The 19,230-nt window shown below is 59.6% G+C and overlaps 1 protein-coding gene across 1 annotated transcript in view; it reads right to left on the reverse strand.

The window, feature by feature from the left end:
* Positions 1–19,230, reverse strand: part of SPTBN5 (spectrin beta, non-erythrocytic 5) — a 45,316-nt gene that overhangs the window by 9,627 nt on the left and 16,459 nt on the right. Inside the window, exons 18-48 of the mRNA XM_055363477.2 lie at positions 18,986–19,125; positions 18,726–18,825; positions 18,292–18,462; positions 17,638–17,802; positions 17,026–17,240; positions 16,476–16,662; positions 16,030–16,230; positions 15,677–15,793; positions 14,486–14,643; positions 13,966–14,101; positions 13,559–13,704; positions 12,630–12,744; positions 12,427–12,537; positions 12,025–12,204; positions 10,581–10,784; positions 10,252–10,401; positions 9,719–9,823; positions 9,140–9,307; positions 8,524–8,673; positions 8,218–8,409; positions 7,988–8,083; positions 6,070–6,185; positions 5,865–5,979; positions 4,952–5,065; positions 4,691–4,812; positions 4,282–4,444; positions 3,887–4,075; positions 3,566–3,643; positions 2,732–2,904; positions 1,039–1,129; positions 751–897 (exon numbers count right to left, since the gene is read on the reverse strand). Of these exons, the coding sequence (XP_055219452.2) occupies positions 751–897; positions 1,039–1,129; positions 2,732–2,904; positions 3,566–3,643; positions 3,887–4,075; positions 4,282–4,444; positions 4,691–4,812; positions 4,952–5,065; positions 5,865–5,979; positions 6,070–6,185; positions 7,988–8,083; positions 8,218–8,409; positions 8,524–8,673; positions 9,140–9,307; positions 9,719–9,823; positions 10,252–10,401; positions 10,581–10,784; positions 12,025–12,204; positions 12,427–12,537; positions 12,630–12,744; positions 13,559–13,704; positions 13,966–14,101; positions 14,486–14,643; positions 15,677–15,793; positions 16,030–16,230; positions 16,476–16,662; positions 17,026–17,240; positions 17,638–17,802; positions 18,292–18,462; positions 18,726–18,825; positions 18,986–19,125 (4,515 nt within the window). The remainder of the gene's footprint in view (positions 1–750; positions 898–1,038; positions 1,130–2,731; positions 2,905–3,565; positions 3,644–3,886; positions 4,076–4,281; positions 4,445–4,690; positions 4,813–4,951; positions 5,066–5,864; positions 5,980–6,069; positions 6,186–7,987; positions 8,084–8,217; positions 8,410–8,523; positions 8,674–9,139; positions 9,308–9,718; positions 9,824–10,251; positions 10,402–10,580; positions 10,785–12,024; positions 12,205–12,426; positions 12,538–12,629; positions 12,745–13,558; positions 13,705–13,965; positions 14,102–14,485; positions 14,644–15,676; positions 15,794–16,029; positions 16,231–16,475; positions 16,663–17,025; positions 17,241–17,637; positions 17,803–18,291; positions 18,463–18,725; positions 18,826–18,985; positions 19,126–19,230) is intronic.

Below are 19,230 nucleotides of genomic sequence, written 5' to 3' on the forward strand. Positions count from 1 at the left end.
ACTTTCTTCACCTAAGCCTCATTTTCCTCATCCGTATCATAGAGAAAACAATGGTTATTTTGTTTAAATGAGATAAGTCATATAAAATACTTAGCAGGGTGATTTATATCAGAGGGAGCCAGCCTGGGGTCAGGACCTGCCTTTGCAGGTGGAAAAGAGAATGTTTTAAAAAGTGCTATGCTGGGCACAGTGGCTCATTCCTGTAATCCCGGCACTTTGGGAAGCTGAGGCAGGTGGACTGCCTGAGCTCAGGAGTTTGACACCAGCCTGGACAACATGGCAAAACCCCATCTCTACCAAAAATACAAAAAAGTAGCTGGATGTGGTGGTGTGGGCCTGTGATCCCAGCTACTTGGGAGGCTGAGCTGGGAAGATCACTTGAGCCTGGGAGGCGGAGGTTGCAGTGAGCTGAGATCTTGCCACTGCACTCCAGCCTGGGTGACAGAGCAAGACCGTATCTCAAAGTGGCTATGTTTTGACTCCTTCACTCACAGGACTGGTGGCTATGTCCTGTTCACATCAAAATGTTATCTTTAAAATTACTGAAAAGGTGCCATTTTGGGAGAGGGTGCCCCCACCCGGAAAGCAACTTCTTCTCACTACACTTCTGCCTAAACAACCGCTTAGCCAGGTGCCTTCACACAGAAAGTACTGGATAACGTTGGCCACCGTTCAGTACCAGCTCTGGGGCACCGTCCTGTGTTCTGCCAGGAGAGCTGTCCCACCACCCTCCTGCCTGCAGGGCCTCACCCGCTGCAGCTCCTGCTGTTGGTGCATGCTCGCGTCCAGCTCCGCCTGGAAATTCTGTTGCTTCTGTAACTGTGCTGGCAGCATGGCTGTGTCCAGCAAACCCTCCTCCAAGGCCACCAGGTTCTTCTCCCTCAGCCACGCAGCCACCTGGGCACGTGGGGAGGACAGGCCTGCTGTCCAGGGCTTTCCCCTTCCCCTGACCTCTGGGATACCCCAGAGGAAGGGTGGCCTTTCCCTGGGTCGACTCCTTCCCCGCCATGACCGCCTCCCTCTCCAAGCGAGGCGAACCTCCTGGGAGTCCTGCAGGAAGGCCTGCAGCTGCCGGAGCTCCTCCAGGCGATGGCGGCGGGTCCCGGCTTGCCTGAAGAGTGCCTCCTTCCTGCCAGGAGGAGAGGCTCATGGGCCTGGAGCCACCCCCGGGGCCAGGTGGGGTGCCCGTCCAGCCTAGGCTTTCTCGGGTATGAATATACTCCCAGTCTGGAGTTTCCTTTGGAATAAAGGTACATTGCACTCCCCCTCTGTATTTGTGTCTGTTATGCGCCGGATTTTGTACCCCCAAGTTTGTTTTTGTTTTTGAGACAGAGTCTCACTCTGTCACCCAGGTTGGAGTGCAGTGGCACAATCTCGGCTCACTGCAACCTCCACCTCCCGGGTTCAAGCAATTCTTCTGCCTCAGCCTCCCGAGTAGCTAGGACTATAGGCTCACACCTCCACGCCCAGCTAAATTTTGTATTTTTAGTAGAGGCAGGGTTTCCCCATGTTGGCCAGGCTGGTCTTGAACTCCTGACCTCAAATGATCCACCTACCTCGGCCTCCCAAAGTGCTGGGTTTACAGGCGTCAACTACTGCACCCAGCCTGTACCCCTGAGTTCTTATGTTGAAGGCCTAACTCCAGAAGTGTTTTTGGAGACAGCGTCTTTAAAAGAGGTAATTAAGTGAAAATGAGGTGACATGGGTGGGTCCTAATCCAGTGTGACCTCATGAGAGGAGGAAACTGGGGCAGACACAAGCACGGGGGACGATCTGCCTCCTGCAGGAGGGCAGAAGCCAGGGGCTGGAAGTCAGGGTGGCACTGTGCTGGGGGAAGCCGAGCCTGCCAGGAACCACCTAAGGTGACTGGGGGAGGGGGTGGTGACAGAGACCAGCAAAGCAAAGTTTGCATTCTGTTAATTCAAAGACCTCCACAGGTACCCAGGCGTGGTCCACCTGCAAGAATGGAGAGGGGGTGGCCCCGACCACTGCCAGGACACCAGCACAAGGAGCCATGGCATTTGTGGGTGCTGGTTGGCTCTCTGATCGGCTCTCTGAGAAGGACAAAAGCCCCCACCAGTCTGGGATCTGGCTTTTGACCGTATCTGCCTTGATCTAAAAGTCTGAGGAGCTGCATGAAGCAGCCAAACCCGATGAGCTTTTACAGGAAAAAAACTGCAGAGCTGGGGTCTCATGGGCCATGCAGGTCACATGCATCTGTGTCTGAACTTCAGCTAGACGAGCTAAGACTTCTGCTAGCCTGCCTGTGGGGCCAGCACCGTGCTTTTGTCCTCGTCACAGCCGTGAAAGCCCGGGATGTGAGGCTCAGCTGCCGTGAGGAGGAACTTGTCTGAGTCCTGCCATTAGTGGGCAGCACAGGGACTCAGGACTGTGACCCTGGAAGGCCGATGCTTGACCTCTGTGCCCTGCGACCTTCCGTTTCGTCAGATGGTTTCCTCTTGGTCTCCTAGCATAAGCCTCTCTTTAAACTCCCTTTGATCTCAACTGAATGAAGAAGGAAGTGGGATTTTCCACGTGGTGTTTGATGTCCATAACAGGCAGACACATTGCAGGGCCAGGGGTGGTGGGGACCCCCGGCATCTGACCTCAGTCCTTGGACAAGGCTGGTGAGCCTGGGCCAAGAAGTGGAAGGGTGGGAAGGGAAGAACCGGGATGCCAGATGCCTGTGCCAGCCCGCCCACAGCACCCCTCACCCCAGAGCCACCACTACCTCAGAAGCATGGCCTGGCACCTGCCCAGGGCACTCTGGGCCTCGGGGTGCCCACCCTGGTGCAGGCCGCGGGCCGTGGCCTCCAGAGCACTGATCTTTCCCGCCTGCACTTCCAGGTCCCGCTCCAGCATCTTGTGCTTCCACAGAAGGGGCTCCATGGGGGCCAAGGGGTCCTGGTGGGAGTGGGGAACCCAATACTGTCCATGAGCCTCCCCCTCCCATCCCAGGCTACCTGCCTTCCCACCTAGAACCATCCTACCAAATGCTCATCCACAGAGCGGCTGCTCCGCCCAAACACATCCCTCACATCCCTCAAGGCTGTTTCCAGCTTTAGGACAGTGATTCCCAGCCAGGGGAGGCATTTGGGATAGGGATCAAGAGCCAGAATCTCTGAGGCAAGCAGAGCTTTTTCATGTAAGGTGAAAGCTCCCTCCTCTGCACTCCCTGGAGGACCATGTTAGTCCCCAGTTATCCTCTGAGGTCTCCTATAAGTTACACTCGTCTGCTTCAGGGTTGGGGCGGTGGCGGGAAAAGCCAACCTCTAGGCATTTGGGAAGCGAGGAGGGCAGGGGTGAGGTGGCAAGAATGGGTCAGGCCCACACAGGCACTCTAGAAGCTCCTTGGTGTTGGCGGTGGGGCCTGCCCACAGCTGCATGGGAACTGCTCTAGATGACGGGTAAGTAACTGCCCAGTGACGGATGTGGCCCAGGGTGGGGAGATGGCCCAGAAGGGGAGGATCCCTGGCCTAGGGAGCTCAGGCAGCACTGGCTGGTTTGACCCCTAATGCTGCTCTTGTAATTCCCCCCCTCCTGCCCATTCCTGCTGGGCACCTACCCATAGACCCTCACTGGCTAGGGAGTCTTCCCTTCTGCAAAGCCAACGTTCCATCTTCTCCACTGAGCTCAGAAACAGCTGAGAACAAAGGAAAAGGCAAGAGACAGTCGGCGGAGGGTCCAGCCACTGCAGTTGGAGTGACTGTTCCAGTGGCACAGGTTAGGGAACCAGGGTCCTGGAAGGCAAGAGTGCTGAGTGGTGGGGAAGTCCCTGGCACAGCAGCCCCTCCAGTCTTAGCCTTGACCAGAGGCTGTGGGGTCAGCGCAGGCCCTGTTGGTGGGGGGGGGGCAAGATGCAGGCTGGGGATGGGACTGTGCCTGCCTGTAGCTCCAGGGCCTGCTGCAGCTGTAGCTGATGCTCCTGCCAGGCCCCTTCCAGGCTGCTCAGCTCCTGTTCTAAGCCAGCCAGCAGCTGGCGAATGTCGGAGCTCAAGGGGTGCCCCGCTGTGAGCAGTCGCTGCCCAGTGCTTCGGGCCAGGCTGATGCTGTCTGTCCAGGAGTCCAGCTCGGCCTGGAACAGGACTGGGCTCAGATCACTGGGGGCTGGAAGCAGCCCAGCAGGCAGGAGAGAGGTGGGGAAGCAGCTGAGGAGTGGGAGGCTGGAGGAGATAGGCAGGGCGGGACACTCAAGAGGCCCAAGAGCAAGGAGATGAGAGGAAGGGGAGGGCAGGGCGGAGCTGAGAGCCTGGGAAAGGCTTGGGCCAGCTGCCCGTTCACCTTGCACTCCTGATGCTCTTCTAACATACGCCGGGCTTCCACAGGGCTGCGAGGAGCGGGGCTCGTGTCCATCTGAGCCCGCAGCCTCTGGGCGCTGACCAGCAATTCCTGCAGCGTTGCCTGGAGTTTCTGAGCTTGGTGCAAGGCATCCAGCGCCTCCCTCCTGCCCACAGCGCTCATCAGCTAGTCGTCAGGCCTTCCAGCCCCTCTCCCCCATGCCCACTGGTGTCTTCTGTCCCTTAATCCCCTCAACCACAGGAGGGCCCATGGGCTGGGAGGTACTGGGAGGACAGTACAGTTATTTGAAGGGTGGAGAAGGAATCCTAGGGGAACACAGGGGCTGAGGGGAGGTGTGGGGACTGAGATGCTGGAGGATGGGTCGGCGAGGGCAAGGCCTGCGGGTTCATACCGCTTCTGGGCCCTGCTCCGGAGCTGCCACCAGCTCTCAGCCACCTCCTGCTGCCTGTGCCTGAGGCCGTGGGCTGCCTCAGGGCTTCTTTGGCAGAGGCGGCCCACTTCACGCTCTAGGGACTGTGGGGGAAGCCGGGGTCAGAGGCTGGGGCAGGGGAGCTCTGGGCCACCCTGGCATCCCAAAGCCCCTCCTCCCCACTTGTGCCCAGGGTCCTACTGAGGAGATGCCCTGGGCCCAGCTCTACAGCCAGCTACGCACCTCCACCTGGGCCTGGATGGGGTGCACTTCCCGCTCCAGCTCCTCGTGTTTCCGCAGCAGCCTCTGCACGCTCTCCAGATCTTTCTCACAGTCCAGGGCCTGGATCAGGGCTTCCTGGAGGAGGGGCACGGCCAGTTACCTGCTGGGCCTTTGCTTCGGCTCCTCCTTCCTGGCAAAGGGCCCAACCAGTGGCTTCTGTGTGCACAGCAAGTCCCCAGCGTGATTTCCTGGCCCCGGCTTTGAGGGCCAGAGATCTCTTCCTTATGTGAGGGGGACGATTCTGAGGAGCAACTCTGGATTTGGAGTCTCCTCTGAGGGAAGAACCTCACGTGTGTGCTGCTTCCCTGTACAGTCTCACTCAACTCTCATCCCTTGAGGAGCGAGAAAGAAAATAGAGCAAGGATGGACAGACAGGCCTGTGCCGTCATTTGAGGGCAGAAGCCAGCGGAGGAAACAGCCAGGCATGCCCAGCACAGGCAGCAGCACCTGTTTCACACGAGGGCTTCCTAGACCGGGTTCTAACTCTGCCAGATTCCAGTCCGGGGCTCTGTGGTTGTGTACACAGTCCCAGGGCAAACCTCCCGAGGGTTTGGGCTTCCTCAGGGATGGGAGGAAACAGAGTGTGTTTTCTGGCCTCTGGACCTGCCATGTATCTGGGGACCAGATCTGGGGGAGAAAGGAGACAGGGAAGCCCCCACTGAGCTTGCAATGGGTGCTTCTATGGTCCTGAGTTGATCCTGAGGGCCAGCCCATCAGATGTCCCTGGTGCAGACCTGCTGGGACCCACCTCCAAGTACCCAGCTGAATAGGAGAGGCCAGTGATGGGGGAGATGCATGGGAGACTCTAGGCAGCGCCCCCTCCCCTGACTGCATTTGCTCACAGCCCCCACCGGGACCTCTTTCCACTACGTACCTTCTCCTGAATCCTCTTGGTGACATTGTCCAGCTCTCGGGACAACACGTGTATCTCCAAGGCCCCTTCCAGCTGCTGCTGGTACCGGAGCAGGTTGCCATGGAAACTCGCCCACCTGGCCAAGGGGTGGTGGTGTCATGTGGAGCCTGAGGTGGCCTTCCATCCCTCTTCCCGGCCCTTTGGTTCTCCCCAGCCTGGGACTGGCCTGTTGTTGAGCTGGCTTCGCCGCTGGCAGATGATCTTGACTTCCTCAGGGTCCCGGTTCTTGAGCTGCAGTGACAAGTCACTGATGCTCTTGATGCGGGCATCACCCACTGTGTCCTGCAGGGGAGGTATGGGTGAGGGCATTGGCACCCCCCACGCCGAGCCCCTTCTTCCCACCTCAGCAGGCACTGGAAGCATGCCTGGGCCCCGGAGCACGAGGAACTGCATATTTGGGCAGTGGGAAGAACTGCCTCCTGCCTCCTCTACTGCGGCAGGTCCCTGAGGTCACCCCGTCCAGGTGAAGTGAGCAAGATCAGCTTGGAGCCTGCAGCCCCAGAGTCATCTCTAAGGCCAGAAAATGGGATCCCTGTGCTGGGTACCATGTAGGAGGGGGAGAGTGGGCACATGCTCACTAACAGAGACTCTTGAGACGGAGTCTCCCTCTGTTGCCTAGTCTCCCTCTGTTGCACTGTTGTTGCAGTGGCACAATCTCAGCTCACTGCAACCTCCACCTCCCCGGTTCAAGCGATTCTCCTACCTCAGCCTCCCGAGTAGCTGGCACTACAGGTGCCTGCCACCAAGCCTGGCTAAGTTTTGTATTTTTCGTAGAGACGGGGTTTCACCATGTTGGCCAGGCTTGTCTCAAACTCCTGACCTCAAGTGATCTGCCCGCCTTGGCCTCCCAAACTGCTGGTATTACAAGCATGAGCCACTGTGCCCAGCCACGGAAACTTTTAAAATGAAAATTCAGTTTCTTGGATGAAGAGAAGCAAAGGGAGGTTGTGGAATGGAACAGTGAGCTCTGGCTTCCTGGGGTTTCGGTGTCCCCACCCCAGGACTCATCTGAGCTGAGGCTGGTGCTGCTTGGACACTGGATGGGGTTTAAAGGTACACAGGGAGGGGGTCCACCGCAGGGTGTGATTGCAGATCTCCTGCCTCTGGCATCTGTAGAGCTTGTTTAAATTTCCAGAGCACTTTCCTATGAAGTGCCTCATGCAAGGTAGGCAGGGAAGGACATTCCCCTCCTTTTATAGATGCCGGAGCAGAGCTCAGAGGCTAACCTGGCTCCTTTGCGGCAGAGCCGGGATTCAAGCCCAGCTCCTTTAGAGTCTAGCTCTCTTCCTACTACAGCATCTGGCACAGCGTCTGTGAAATTCCACCATTAACAAGGAATGTCTTAGGTTTAAGCACTGCCGCCTCTTAAAAATACATACATACATGTACTGGGGGACACGGTTAGCACATTTGGTCTTTAACACCTGATTGTCAATACATTTGCCATTTTTTTTCCCTGTATACCACATAAGAGAAATAGATGTTTGGTGTGTGTATGTGTGAGGGGGCGGGTGTGGGGTGAGGAGAAGACGCTGAGACGCTGAAATAGTCGCACTGAAGGTGGGCGCTGATTATCCGCCACATCCAGGCATATGTCCTATCTTTTTAAGATTTTTTGAAATAATTATAGATGCCCAGGAAATTGCCAAAGTCCTACAGAGAGGTCCCTGTGCCCTTCCCCAGCTTCCCTTACAGCAGCATCCTATATAATGATAACATTAAAACCACAAAGCTGACGTTGGTGTAATACTACCAACTAGACCAGACCTCATTCAGATTTTATCAGTTTTTGCAAGTATGCATCTGTGCGGGGCAGTGGGGGATAGGTCTATGCAGTTTTATCACAGCTAGAGATTCACGTACCTGCCACCACACACGTGCTGTCTTACCTCTGAGGTGGGTGCTACCCCCATTCTAAAGAGGAAGGAGTGAAGGCGGGTGAGAGGAGGGAGTCTGCCCGAGGGCATGGGAGGAGCAGGCATGGCGCCCACGCCCTGCTCTACAGACCACACTCTTTCCCTGCTCTCAGTTGGATTTTCAGTGTGGGATGCATGGCCATCCTCTACCCAGCAAGGCCCCCTTACCCCGGCCGAGTTTCCTCGGAACTCGCGGAGCCGCCGTCGGAGCTGCAGGCAGTGCTCCAGGTCCTGGCCCAGGTCACCAACATTCATCTTCACCTCCTGTGAAGGCCGAGGGTGGGGAGGGAGCGCTCTGAGCACCAGCCCAGGCTCCTGGCACCCGCTGCTGGGGATCCCTCCTGTCAAGGGAGGGCTCCTCCCCCCATCTCTCAGCCCCCACCCAGCTGGGGCTACACCTTCTCCTGGATCCAGGCCTCTGCAAGGTCCACTCTCTGCAGGAACTCCAGGAAGTTCCGCCTGTCCTCCAGCTCCTGGCCCCTGAGGGCCATTGCCTGCCTCAGGTCCTCCCAGTGCTTCCGCAGGCCCTGCAGCCGCTGGGAGACCTCTCCGGCTCGAGGGTGACTCTGTGCCAGGAGAGCCTCTCCCTTCTGGAGGGAGAGAGGGGACACAGGACATCTTGCCTGCTGCACTTCCTCCTAAGACTGACATCGCCCCTGGGCCACACTTTGGGGCAGGCATGGGGCTGAGGGCCCGGTTGTTACCTTGGCAACAGAGGTCATGACCTCCTCATGGGCCTGGACTTCAGCCTCAAAGGCCTGGTGTTTCAGCAGGGGCTTCAGCTTATCTCTCAGGTCCCCAGGAGGGATCGGCTCCTTCAGCTGCTGGGCCCACGCCTGGATCCAGTCCTCAGCCTGGTGGGGGTGGGACATGAATGCTGCAATGTTCTGCAGCCTCAGGCCCCAGACGCCACAGGCCTAGCCCCCAGCCATTCCCAGGAGGCTGGCCTCAGGGGTGGGGCGGGCAGCACCTGGTAAATGAGCCCTGAAGGTTCCAGCTCCGGAAGGTTGCTGCAGGAGGCAGCCGGGTAGGGCCTTGGGTGGGCTCTCGTTTTGGAGGTGTGGCCCCTACTCCTGGGGCCCTGGGCTGCTCTGCTCCCTTCCCCACCTCTCTTGCCCTGGCCCTGCTAGAGCTCAGGACACTGGTGGGGTCTCCACACAAAGGGGCTTAGATCCCATGTTCTGGGCTCCAGCACAGCCTCTGGGAAAGCCATCCACCCCCTGAACCTGTTTCCGCCTCACAGTGTTGCGGTGTGAAGGCGGCTGAAAACTGTCGAGTGTGGTTCCAGTGGAAGGCCCTGGGCTGGGGGTGCCCTCTGACCTGGGTTGCGGCCTGGGTGAAGCTGGCCATCAGCAGGGAGGCATGCAGGGCGTGTCCCCGGCTCTCCGCCAGCTCCTTCACTCTCACCCGGTGCTGCAGCAGGATGGGAAGCCGGTCCCGCACCCGGGGGCGCCGGAGCGTCTTCAGCCGCTCACGCAGGGCTGCCTCCTGTGGGGCAGGGGCACAGCTGCTGCTCTCCCACCCTGGGCTGGGGCAGGGCCTGGCCTGCAGGGCTCACAGTCCTTTCTTTGAGGGCCCCGGAGCCCTTTCCTCAGCCCCACATGGCTGAGGGGTGTCTGATCCTCCCAGCCACAAGCCAGACCAGTCTGCTCCCCAAGGACCACACGGTGTGGACAGAGCCGAATGCCCCGTGTGGGTCTCTGCAGTGTGGCCCATCTCCCCCTGGGCCCTCTTCTTGAGCCACACATACAACTTGCTCAGTCAACCCCAACCAGGCCCCCAGCCTCGCAGGCTCATCAGCACTGCCTCCAGGAACGCAGCAAGCGCCCCGTGACCCCCTTCAGGACTCTCTCCCGACCACCACACTCTGACCACGCCCAGGCCTCCTGACTCCATTACCTTCTTGTCCTGGGCAGTCAGAACCTTGAGGAAGACCTCGTGCTTGCGAATCAACTGCTCTACCTCTTCCACCGAGCTCCCCAAGGCACTGGTTTTCAGGGAGACCTGGATCCACAGAAAAGTCAAAGAGGCCACCAAGCCTTCCAGCCAGCCAGCCCCTCCAGCTGCAGTCTGTGCCCATGGGCACTCTGGGTATGGCAGGGCCTTAGGAGTGCCCACTGAGCTTGGCATGGAGCTGTGAGGAGTGGGAGTCCAGCTTGGGAGGCTGCAACACCTCAACCTCTGCACCATGTGGGGAGCATGACCAGCCTCTGGCCAACTTCCTCGGGGCTCAGTCTGGGATAGGGGCTGGAGATGTCAGTGGACGCTCAGGGGCCTCAGCACTTCACCATGGCCACCTGGAAGGACTTGTGCACAGCTGCCTCATATTAGAGAAAAAGCCAGAGAGGCAGGAGGAAAGGGACTGAGCAGAGAGGGGAATGGAGAGGAGGAGCAGGAGGCTGAGCGGAGTGTGAGGGCGGGAGGGGACCTGCCTCCTGGGCCGCGAGGATCTCCTCCAGGCGGCCGCACTCTCTGAGGAAGAGCTGCTCCTGCTGCTCGGCCTGCAGCCTCTCTTGCTTCCGTGCCCAGGCCTGATATACCTGGTCCCGCTGGTCCTGCAGGGCTCGAAGCTCTTCCTGGACCTGGGGATGGACATATGAGGAGCCTCAGCTGGGGAGGGTGGTGTGGGTGAGGTGAGGACTGGATCCTGAGGGAAGCTCCTGAGGAGAGGTCAGCATGGCACAGTAGGACGGGGCACCAGGTGGCCAGGCACAGGCTAGGTCAGCTAGGGTATGTGGGGGCACCAGGGAAGGGGGCCCACCTCCTTGGTGGGTGTCCCTGCAGCAAGAAGTGCCTGCTGGCCCAGCTGGGTGGCCTGCTGCCACAGCTTCTCCCGGGCCTCCAGCTCTGCCCGGAGCCACTGGTGGGCACTGAGCTTCAGCGGGCCACTGCTAGGCTCTTGCGAACTCTCCTCCACCTGCAGGTCCTGGCGCATGCGGGCTGCCCAGGAGGCGTAGTCACGCACCTGATCCCGGGGACACGGAGGGAGAGCCGGGTGAGGGCTGGGCTGGGCAGCAGGAAATCAGGTGCTGAGGCAACTGCAGCCCACCTGAGTCCACTCACACAGCCCGAGCCGACCTGGGTCAGGGCCTCGGGTGAGGCACGTGTGGCCCTTTGTCACTTGGTTTCTCCGTTCTCATCCAACCCGATCCTCCCAGAACCATGAACCCCCTACATGAGCCAGACCCTCACCACGACACATCTCTGCCCTTTGTTCCTCCTGCCTTCCCATCTCTACAGAGCTCACCTGGATGAGGCCATGAGACGACTGGCGGCTAGCAAGATCAGCCCCATCAAGACTGCTTGATGGGGAAAGAAAGTTCACCTGCTCTTCAAAGGCCCCTTGGCCGCCTTTGCCTGGGCAAAGCCTTCCCTGGTATTTGACATGGCACTGCTCTCCTTGTTCTCTGAATTACTAATTTAACCCTTACAGTCTTCTGCTGATTTGTGTACAACTATACAAGATTGGTGCTGGAGGGACTTCAGGCCCTTGTCCAAATATCTCATTGCATGGAGGTAGGAAGGGTAAATGGCACAAAGAGTCTTGTAAACTCTAAGTGCATGACAAACCCAGGGTTAAGTGCCTTGCTCAAGCTCACACTGCTAGCAAATCAGCAGAGTTAGGTCCCTAAACTCAAGCCTTTTTGCAGTGTCAGTTTGGGCCTCCTGGTCTGCCAGGTCCCAGGACAGTGGGATGCCGGGGACACCCCGTGGCCAGGACCTACTGTCCCAGTCTGATTCTCTGGGTTTCGGGCTCATCTCCCCAGGAAGCAGGGCTCCATGAGGGCAGCAGTTCCACTTTCCATAGCTTCTATATTGCCCTCCTCTCTCCACCCGTGGCTTCAGCAGGGAGCTGAAGACAGACATTAAATAGATACTGACTGATCCAGAGATCACTGTCTAACATCTGGGTCTCCAGTTATGAGCTTTCCTGGGCAGTTATTACTCTCAGCCCTGGCTGGGACCCTGCATGACTGCCCTGCCACTCACCTTGCTGGCACTGACCCAGACCCTAAGGTGTCACTGCTACGCCCATGTGCTCAGCCCCTGACCAGCCAGACTGACATCCCGTGTGCTCGTGCTCTCCCACCCGAGTCCATGCTTGTTCTCCCTCCGGAGCTGGAGGGCCTCATGCGTGCATGCCCATGCATGGTGCAGCACACACACATGCACACACACGCCACCCAAGGGGCAGGAGCCCTCACTGCTGTGTGGAAGCGGGCCAGGAGGCGTGCCCGCTCCAGCTGGGCCCTGCGCTGCTCCATGCGTCGCTGCAGCACTGCCCACGCCTGCGTCACAGCTTGCTGCCTCTGCTGCATCGCATGGGCCTGAGGCCCCGGACACAGCTTCTGCACCCTACCTGCAGTCTCCAGCAGTTCCTGCAGCTGCGGGAGGGGCAGGGAACAGGGAGGCAAGGGTCATGTCCTCCTGATTATCTCGCAGATGTATCCCTTGCCTGGGAACTCTGGCCCCCTTGGGCCACGTCCTGCCATGCACAGTAGGCCCATGGGAGGCTCTGAGGGAGAGTGGAAAATCTAGAGGAACAGGCAGGCCAGCCTGAGGGGGCTGCAGGGGCCTGGGTCGGAGAGGCAGCCAGCTGGGCTCACCTGCCGCTCGGTGCCCACGAGTTCTCGCTCCAGCCCCTGGTGGCTTCTCAGCTGGGCCTCCAGCCCACGCAGGTCCCGTGCCACATTGTTGGGGAGGCTCGTGGCTTTCTCCTGAGGAAGGGAGAATGCCGAGGAGATGAGGGATGGAGGCTGGGCACTGAGCCTGGAGTGTATCCACTTCTAGCCACCCCTCCGGCTCACACCTGGACCTGGGTGAGGACTTCCAAGAGATCTCTGTGAACTCTGAGGGTGGTCTCGGCGTCTCGGAGCGCGTGGCCTCGGGCCTGGGTCAGCTCCCACAGCTCCGACCAGGCGGCCCTGCCCACGGCGTGTGGAAGACCAGCCGGGGATCAGCTGCCTGGCCGTCTCATTCCTCCCTCCCGCTAGGTCTGGTCAGCCCGCTCCTCTCTGAGTTGTATCGGGACTTGCCCAAAGCTCCTCCTTCTTAAAACCTCTCCCGCCTGTGGCCCTGCCTACGCACCTTCTTCCTGGGAGCCTGTCTTCTAGCTTTACCATGAATTCAGTGCTTTGCTGCTGTAATGCTCGGCACTGCATGGTATCTGTGCTGTGATACTCCTTACATCCTGTGCTTTGACTCATAGTGCGTCACCCAGGTTATGATCACAGACGCTTTGTGGGCAGAGGCCACATCTCTCCGTTCCTCGCCAACTCTGCAACTGGCTGAGCTCCTAAGGCTTCTGCCAGGCCAGGCTCTGGGCTAGGGGTTATGAGCAAGTCATGACCTTGCCTCAAAGCTCACAGGCTGGGAGTGGATCCAAATCAGCCAAGTGGACAGCTAGGAACCACACGAGGCATGGGCTGTCCCGAGTGAGCATAGGAGCTGGGGTAGCTCAGGGGAAGGCCCTGATGTCTGGCCCCACCATCTTCCCACAGCTCCTGCTCTCAGTCCTGGGAGCAGGACTCTGACCTGCACACCCAGCCTCACCTCCCTTCACAGACCAGAGCCTGTGGCGGGCTCAGCTTCTCTGGAGCTAGGTCCCCTGCAGAGCCTTGTGGGCAGCCAGGGCCAGCGTGGCCCTCACAGCATGCCATCCTCTCTTACCACTCTGGGCCCTGCCTGCCCAGCTCCTTCCCCCAAACCCCATGCTGGCCTGGCCCTCTGGGCACTCACTGCAGATCCTGCTGCCTCTGACGGACCATGGGGCCAGCACTGTGCCCACGCTCTAGCAGGCTCTCCGCCAGCAGCCGGCAGGCGGCCACCCGCTGGCTGCCCATCTCCACTTGGTGCTGAAACTTTGCAAACTTGGTGCAGAGGTGCTGAGAAGAGGGGAGTGGGTGACAGGGTAGCCCCCGGCTGGTTAGGCGTCAAGCAGCCTGGGAATCGAGGCACCTCAGTGCCCAACTGGGTGATGTGGGCTTGGACAGCCACGGCGTCTGCCCGCTCCACTCAGGAGGCCCCACCTCAGCCAGGGCTCACCGCTCTGCTGCCACCTTCTTCCTCCGCCCCGCCAGAGCCAGCTTCCCCACCCCATAGGCTCTGCCCCAGGGCACCCTCCTTGACCCTGGCCCTCTTCTCACCAGGGCGTGCTCGGGGTCCTCCCCCAGGCTCTCCCCTCCTTTGGCTGCCTGCTTCTGGCTTGCCAGCCAGCCCTGCAGGTCCTCGGCCTCCCTCAGGAACTCGTGCAGCCTCAGGGTCCCCTCCAGTTCCCGGTCCCTGTGGTGACAGCCCGTGGTTTCCCAGAAGTGAGTTGCCCACCCCCCTGGGGGCCAGTCGGGCCAGCCAGAGGGGCCAATCTGAAAACTGGGGTTACTCATGGTCTCTGTCCAAGCCTGCGGCTCACGATTCAGGGAGTAGTAGACACAGCAGTGCAGGTGTAGGGGCAGAGGAGGGTGTGGACGTGGGGAGATGGACTGCAGGGAGTTGTGGGGCCTCACTGAAGAATTTATGGAAAGAGGTGAGCAACACACACCCTTCTCCCAATGCATCTCTACAGCCTGGGGTCATGGGTTCTGACTGACTTTGGGCCATGGCATGGGAACAGTCAGCTGTGGCTAGGCCTCCTGTACCCACTGATGAGAGGGGTTATGGTGTCCTCACCGTGTGGCCGCCAACTCCTGCAGTGCCCGCAGCTGCTCCCAGAGCCTCTCCCGCACCACACGCGGCTGCTCAGGGACTTCGGGGCCAGTGAGGGTTTGGGCCATCTGGTCAAGCTCCTCCATGGAGCTCCAGTAAACGGCTAGTTCCTCCCGTAGAGCCTATGATGCATGAGGACCCATGCCAGGCTCAGCCTGGGTGACTCATCCACCCACCTGTCCGTCCCCCACCCATCCAGTCACCAATCCTCATCCATTCACCCACCACTCACACGCCCATCCCATCTACCTCAACTCATCCATCCACCCACCCAGCATCCATCTACCCATTACTGATGGAGTAAGTACTTATTGTTCCATAAAGTGAACACCTGGTCTGTGCCCACTGAGGGCTCGTTATTTAGCAGGGAAAGGTGAATGCTGGCTAATCTGGGCCAAGGAAGGGAGGGCACAGGAGGCATTAGACTGGACCCCAACATCCATGTGTAAGAGAGAGGCAGAGTTAAATAAGCTGTCCAGTATAGCCGGGAGATGGCTGCTCCGTGAGGCCAAGGCTACAGGCCTTTAGAAAGACCTTCTCTGAAGGTCCTGTCACAGAACACACTGGAACTGGGGCTGTGCAGGAAACATGCCCAGACAGGAGGACAGTTCAGTGACAGCAGGAACCGGGACTGCCGTGGGCTCCAGGCTTTGAAGCTTGTGTGGTTCTGGGAGTCCGAATTCAGGAGTGAGGAAGGGGACTTCGAGACCTCCCTCCCTTCAGCCAGGGGATGTTTGTGGGAGGAGGTCGGCTTCATGAAGGGCATTTGGTTAACTCAAAGGATGACAGGTAAAGCCTGGGAGGGAGACACCTGTGAGAGATGTGGAGCGGGCTGGGCAGGTGACCTTGACAGAGGAGAAAAGTGCCAGGGGTGGGGTAGAGAGGAAGCAAGAGGAGGCGGAGAAACCCCAAGCCCACAGGGAGAGGCAAGACTCGTAAGAAGATGAAGGGAGAAAGCGTGTACATCACAGTGCCCAGGTTGCCTTGGAAGAAGGGGCACTGTGGGATCTGGGTGGGCAGTGGGGATGGGGCTGTCTGTGTCTCCAGGAAGCAAGAGCAGGGCTCCGTGCCTCCAAGAGAGGGAGGGTGACAGCCCTCTCCCCGTGGTCCATCATCACCCAGACCACACTGCAGGGGAGGCTCAGGACGTGGTACCTGGTGCTTGTTAATGAGCCTGAGGGTGGCTGCCTCGTCTCTGCCATAGTCCCGACTGCTCACCAGCGGCCGCTTCTCCTCCACCCAGCCCTCCAGCTCTGACACATCCAGAAAGTACTGCCAAGAGTGGGGCCAACTCACCTGGAGGATCTCAGACAGGACCCTCCGTCAGCCCTGGAGACATCTGCCCCTGCTCTCCAGCATCAAAGGGGCTTCTGTGCCCATAGGGGCACCCATCAGCTCCCAGCTCAGAGCCCCCACCACTGATCTGCCTCCCTGAGAGTCCCACAGGTGGCCCCTCAAGGAGCCCTGACTTCTGCCTCTTCCCCCAACCCCACCTCTCTGCATCCTACCTGCTGGAAAGCGACAGCCTGCTGCAGACACTGGGCCCGCGCTTCACATGCCCTCTCCAGCTCTGCCCAGTGGCCTTCCAGCTCCTGGCACTGCTCCACGATGTGTTGGGCTTGGGGGTGCCCTGAGGCTGCCAGGCTCCGCCCAGAACTCAGCACCCGTTGCACCTGCCCCTGGTGAGCTTTTACCTCCACCTGGAGCTCCTGCCACAGAGTGGCTTGAGAGGCTGCTGCTCTTAACCCAGGGGTGTCTGGAGCAGAGCCATGGATGTGGCTCCAGGCCCCAATCATGGCAAGACCCCCAGGGTCAAAATAGCTGGGGCAGAGATTTGGAAATTGGGATACCCAGGGGTGAGGGCTTAGAGGCCAGGACACCTGAGTAGGGGCAGAGGGTTTCTAAGGTCTGGCAAGCGGATGTCGGTAATCCTGTAGGAAGAGAGGGCTATTACCTTGTGCTTGCGGTGAAGGCTCTGGGCACCATTCAAGCACTCGGTATAGCTGGTGGGGCTGCCATGGGGCATGTGCTCGGCTACCCAAGAGAGCTCCATGTTGCTCAGGTGGCAGAACTGGTGCAGCTCCACTGAGGCCTGCAGCTGCAGGCCCCGGATGGCCAGATGCCCCTGCAGAAGCTCCAGCCTAGGAGGAGGAGGAAGAGATGGGAGAGGTTGGGAACAGAGTGAGCACAAGGCTCCTGGTTCTTTCCTTGGCCAAGCCAGGGCCCGTGAAGAACAAGACCAGGGAATAGAGCAAAGCCCCATCTGACAAAGGGAGGCAGTGGAAGGGCGCCAGGGCCCCACCTCATGGCCTAGATGACTTGCCTGACCGCACTGTGGGGGTCCTGCTAAGGATGCATAATGGGGTCTCCGACCCTCCCAACCCAGAATGACTCTACTCATAAGGGAGGAGATCTGGACACCCCGGTCCTGTGGGTGCCATCTTGTGGGACCTTAAATTCACATGGAGGAGTGACACACAGGTGGGTGGGAGGACAGGCCCCACCTCCGGAGGTGCTTCTGGGTCTCTTCCAGGATGGCCGGGGAGGTGGCCACGCCATGGGCCTTGGAGGCGAGGGCAGCCATCTTGGCAGCCAGGGTCCGGCTCTCACTCTCCAGCTGTTGGTGCCGTTTCTGCAGCCTGTGGCTGGAGTGCAGGTCCTGCCCTGTTTCCGAGCTCTGTAGGGCCCCTTCGAGCTGCTCCAGCTGCTCCTTTGCATCCTGGGAGGGACGCATGGAGCTGCATTAGGTTCTCTGTGTACAGCACAGCAAGTGGCCTTCCCGGGCTCTGGGACTGTTGGACTTTTAGGACCAGATTCACCAGGGAGCTCTGTCCCCACCACTGCCAACCCTCGGCCAGAAGTGCCCAATCTTCCCCTGTTCCCTCACGCTTCTTCTTCCCTGGGGGACTCAAGTGGTGCTGACCACCCGCTGGGCACACAGGAGAGAATCCTGCATTGGCCGACTGAGTGGAAAGCCACGCTCAGCTTGTCCTAGGCCAGAAGCCTCCAAAGGCTGCAGAGCCAGGGTCAGCAGAACACCCAGACTTCTCCCTCCCCGTTCTGTCCAGCCCAGCCCGGCCTCCTCTTGTGCCCAGTCCCTCCTCTTGTGCCCAGACCTGCAGCTGCCTCAGGAGTTGCTCCTGCTGTCCAGCCTGCTGGAGCTCGTCCCCACGCTCAGTCATCTTGTGGTTCAAAGCTTCCCACTTGCTTCTAAGGCCTTGAAGCCTGGTCTGTATGTCCTCCCGGCCACAGGGCCTCCTACTCAACAGCTCTCTCCCAACCTGGAGTGGAGACAAAGGCCCAGGGAGTTTGGCTGAGCTGCTGGTACCAGTGGCCGCAGCAGGCTGGACCTGGGTGGCAGTGGAGGTGAGGGGGTGACCACAGCTGCATTCCACGGGCTGCCTGGAAGAAAGCAGTTCATGTGGCCCCAAAACTGCAGGTAGGGGGGGCTTTCCTCTGACCCCTGCAAATAGAGCGGGGTGAGCCGGCATTAGGTTGGTGGCTGGGGAGAGCCGTGTTCTGGTAGAGGTGGCCGGCTCTGGGACTTGCCACGGAGAGTTGTGGGGGAAGGGATGGATGGCGGCAGCTTTGGGGCTGGTTTGGGTGCCAAGGGGATGCCAGCAGCATCAAGGAGGCTTTCAGGGGGAGGTTCTAGGTTCACGCTGAGGCTGATTTTTCCTTCAAAGACTCTTCCATGAAAACAGGTGGTGCAGTAGGGTTGGGAATTTGAAGACAAGGAGGCTCTGCACCCTCTGTCCCGTGTCCCCCACCTGCTGCAGGGCCTCCACGTGTCTGCGGGTGGCGAGTAGCTCACTCTCAGCTGCTTCGTGCCGCTTGAGTGTCTGCAGGATGTTTCTGCGCGCTCCGGAGGGCTCATGCGCAGCCATCAGCCCCTTCTCTTCCATCCACTGCATCAGCTCTGCCACATCCTGCTTCCACTCCTGCCAAGAACCAGGTGAGAGTGGGTCTCAGAGCACGGCGGGTGGGGGCTGGTGCCTAGCCCTGCATCTGAGGGTGGTGTGGCCACAGCCCCTGTTTTCCTCCTCAGGAAAAACCTGAGCTGTGTTGCCTGCCTCACAGAAGGTGTTGAGAGGATGAATGACATAGCGCGTGAGGAAAGTGCTCTGTAGGCTGCACAAAGCTCTGTACGGTCTCAGGCTTTCTTTTCAGGGAGGCCTCATGCGACCTGGGCCCAGACCCTCACCTGGAGCTGGAGGGAAGCCAGCAGCTGCCTCCTCCTCTGCTCACTCCTCCCCTGGAGCCTGGTCCACTGTGCCTGGACACTCTGCAGCTGCTCTCTGACCCTGGAGGGCCGGGGGAGTTGGAGGAGGGCATGGGAGAGGACTCCCACCCCAGCACGAGGTGCACTCTCCCCCACCCCCTACTCTCCCAGCCCCAGGGCGGCCGTCTGTGCAGGCTGAGAAAGGGTCATCTGCAGGTGCTGCAGACTGAGGCCAGGCTCACGTGTGTGCAGCTGGGTGCTGGCTCTGAACCAGCTTCTCGCCGTGTGCCCACAGAGCCTCTGCCCGAGGCCCCAGGGTGCTCAGGAGCCGCCCAAACTCCCGGTGCTGCTGCAGCAGGCTCAGGGCCTCCCTCACATCCTCCTGGGAGTGCAGAGACCTGAGGTCATGCCTGGGAGAATGGGGGTCAGGACCATCTCACCCACCACTGCCCCAGGGGCCTCCTGCCCAGCCTGGCTTCTGGACTCA

The sequence above is a fragment of the Gorilla gorilla genome, chromosome 16 (assembly GCF_029281585.2).
Source record: "Gorilla gorilla gorilla isolate KB3781 chromosome 16, NHGRI_mGorGor1-v2.1_pri, whole genome shotgun sequence".
In the NCBI taxonomy this organism is placed as follows: Eukaryota; Metazoa; Chordata; class Mammalia; order Primates; family Hominidae; genus Gorilla; species Gorilla gorilla.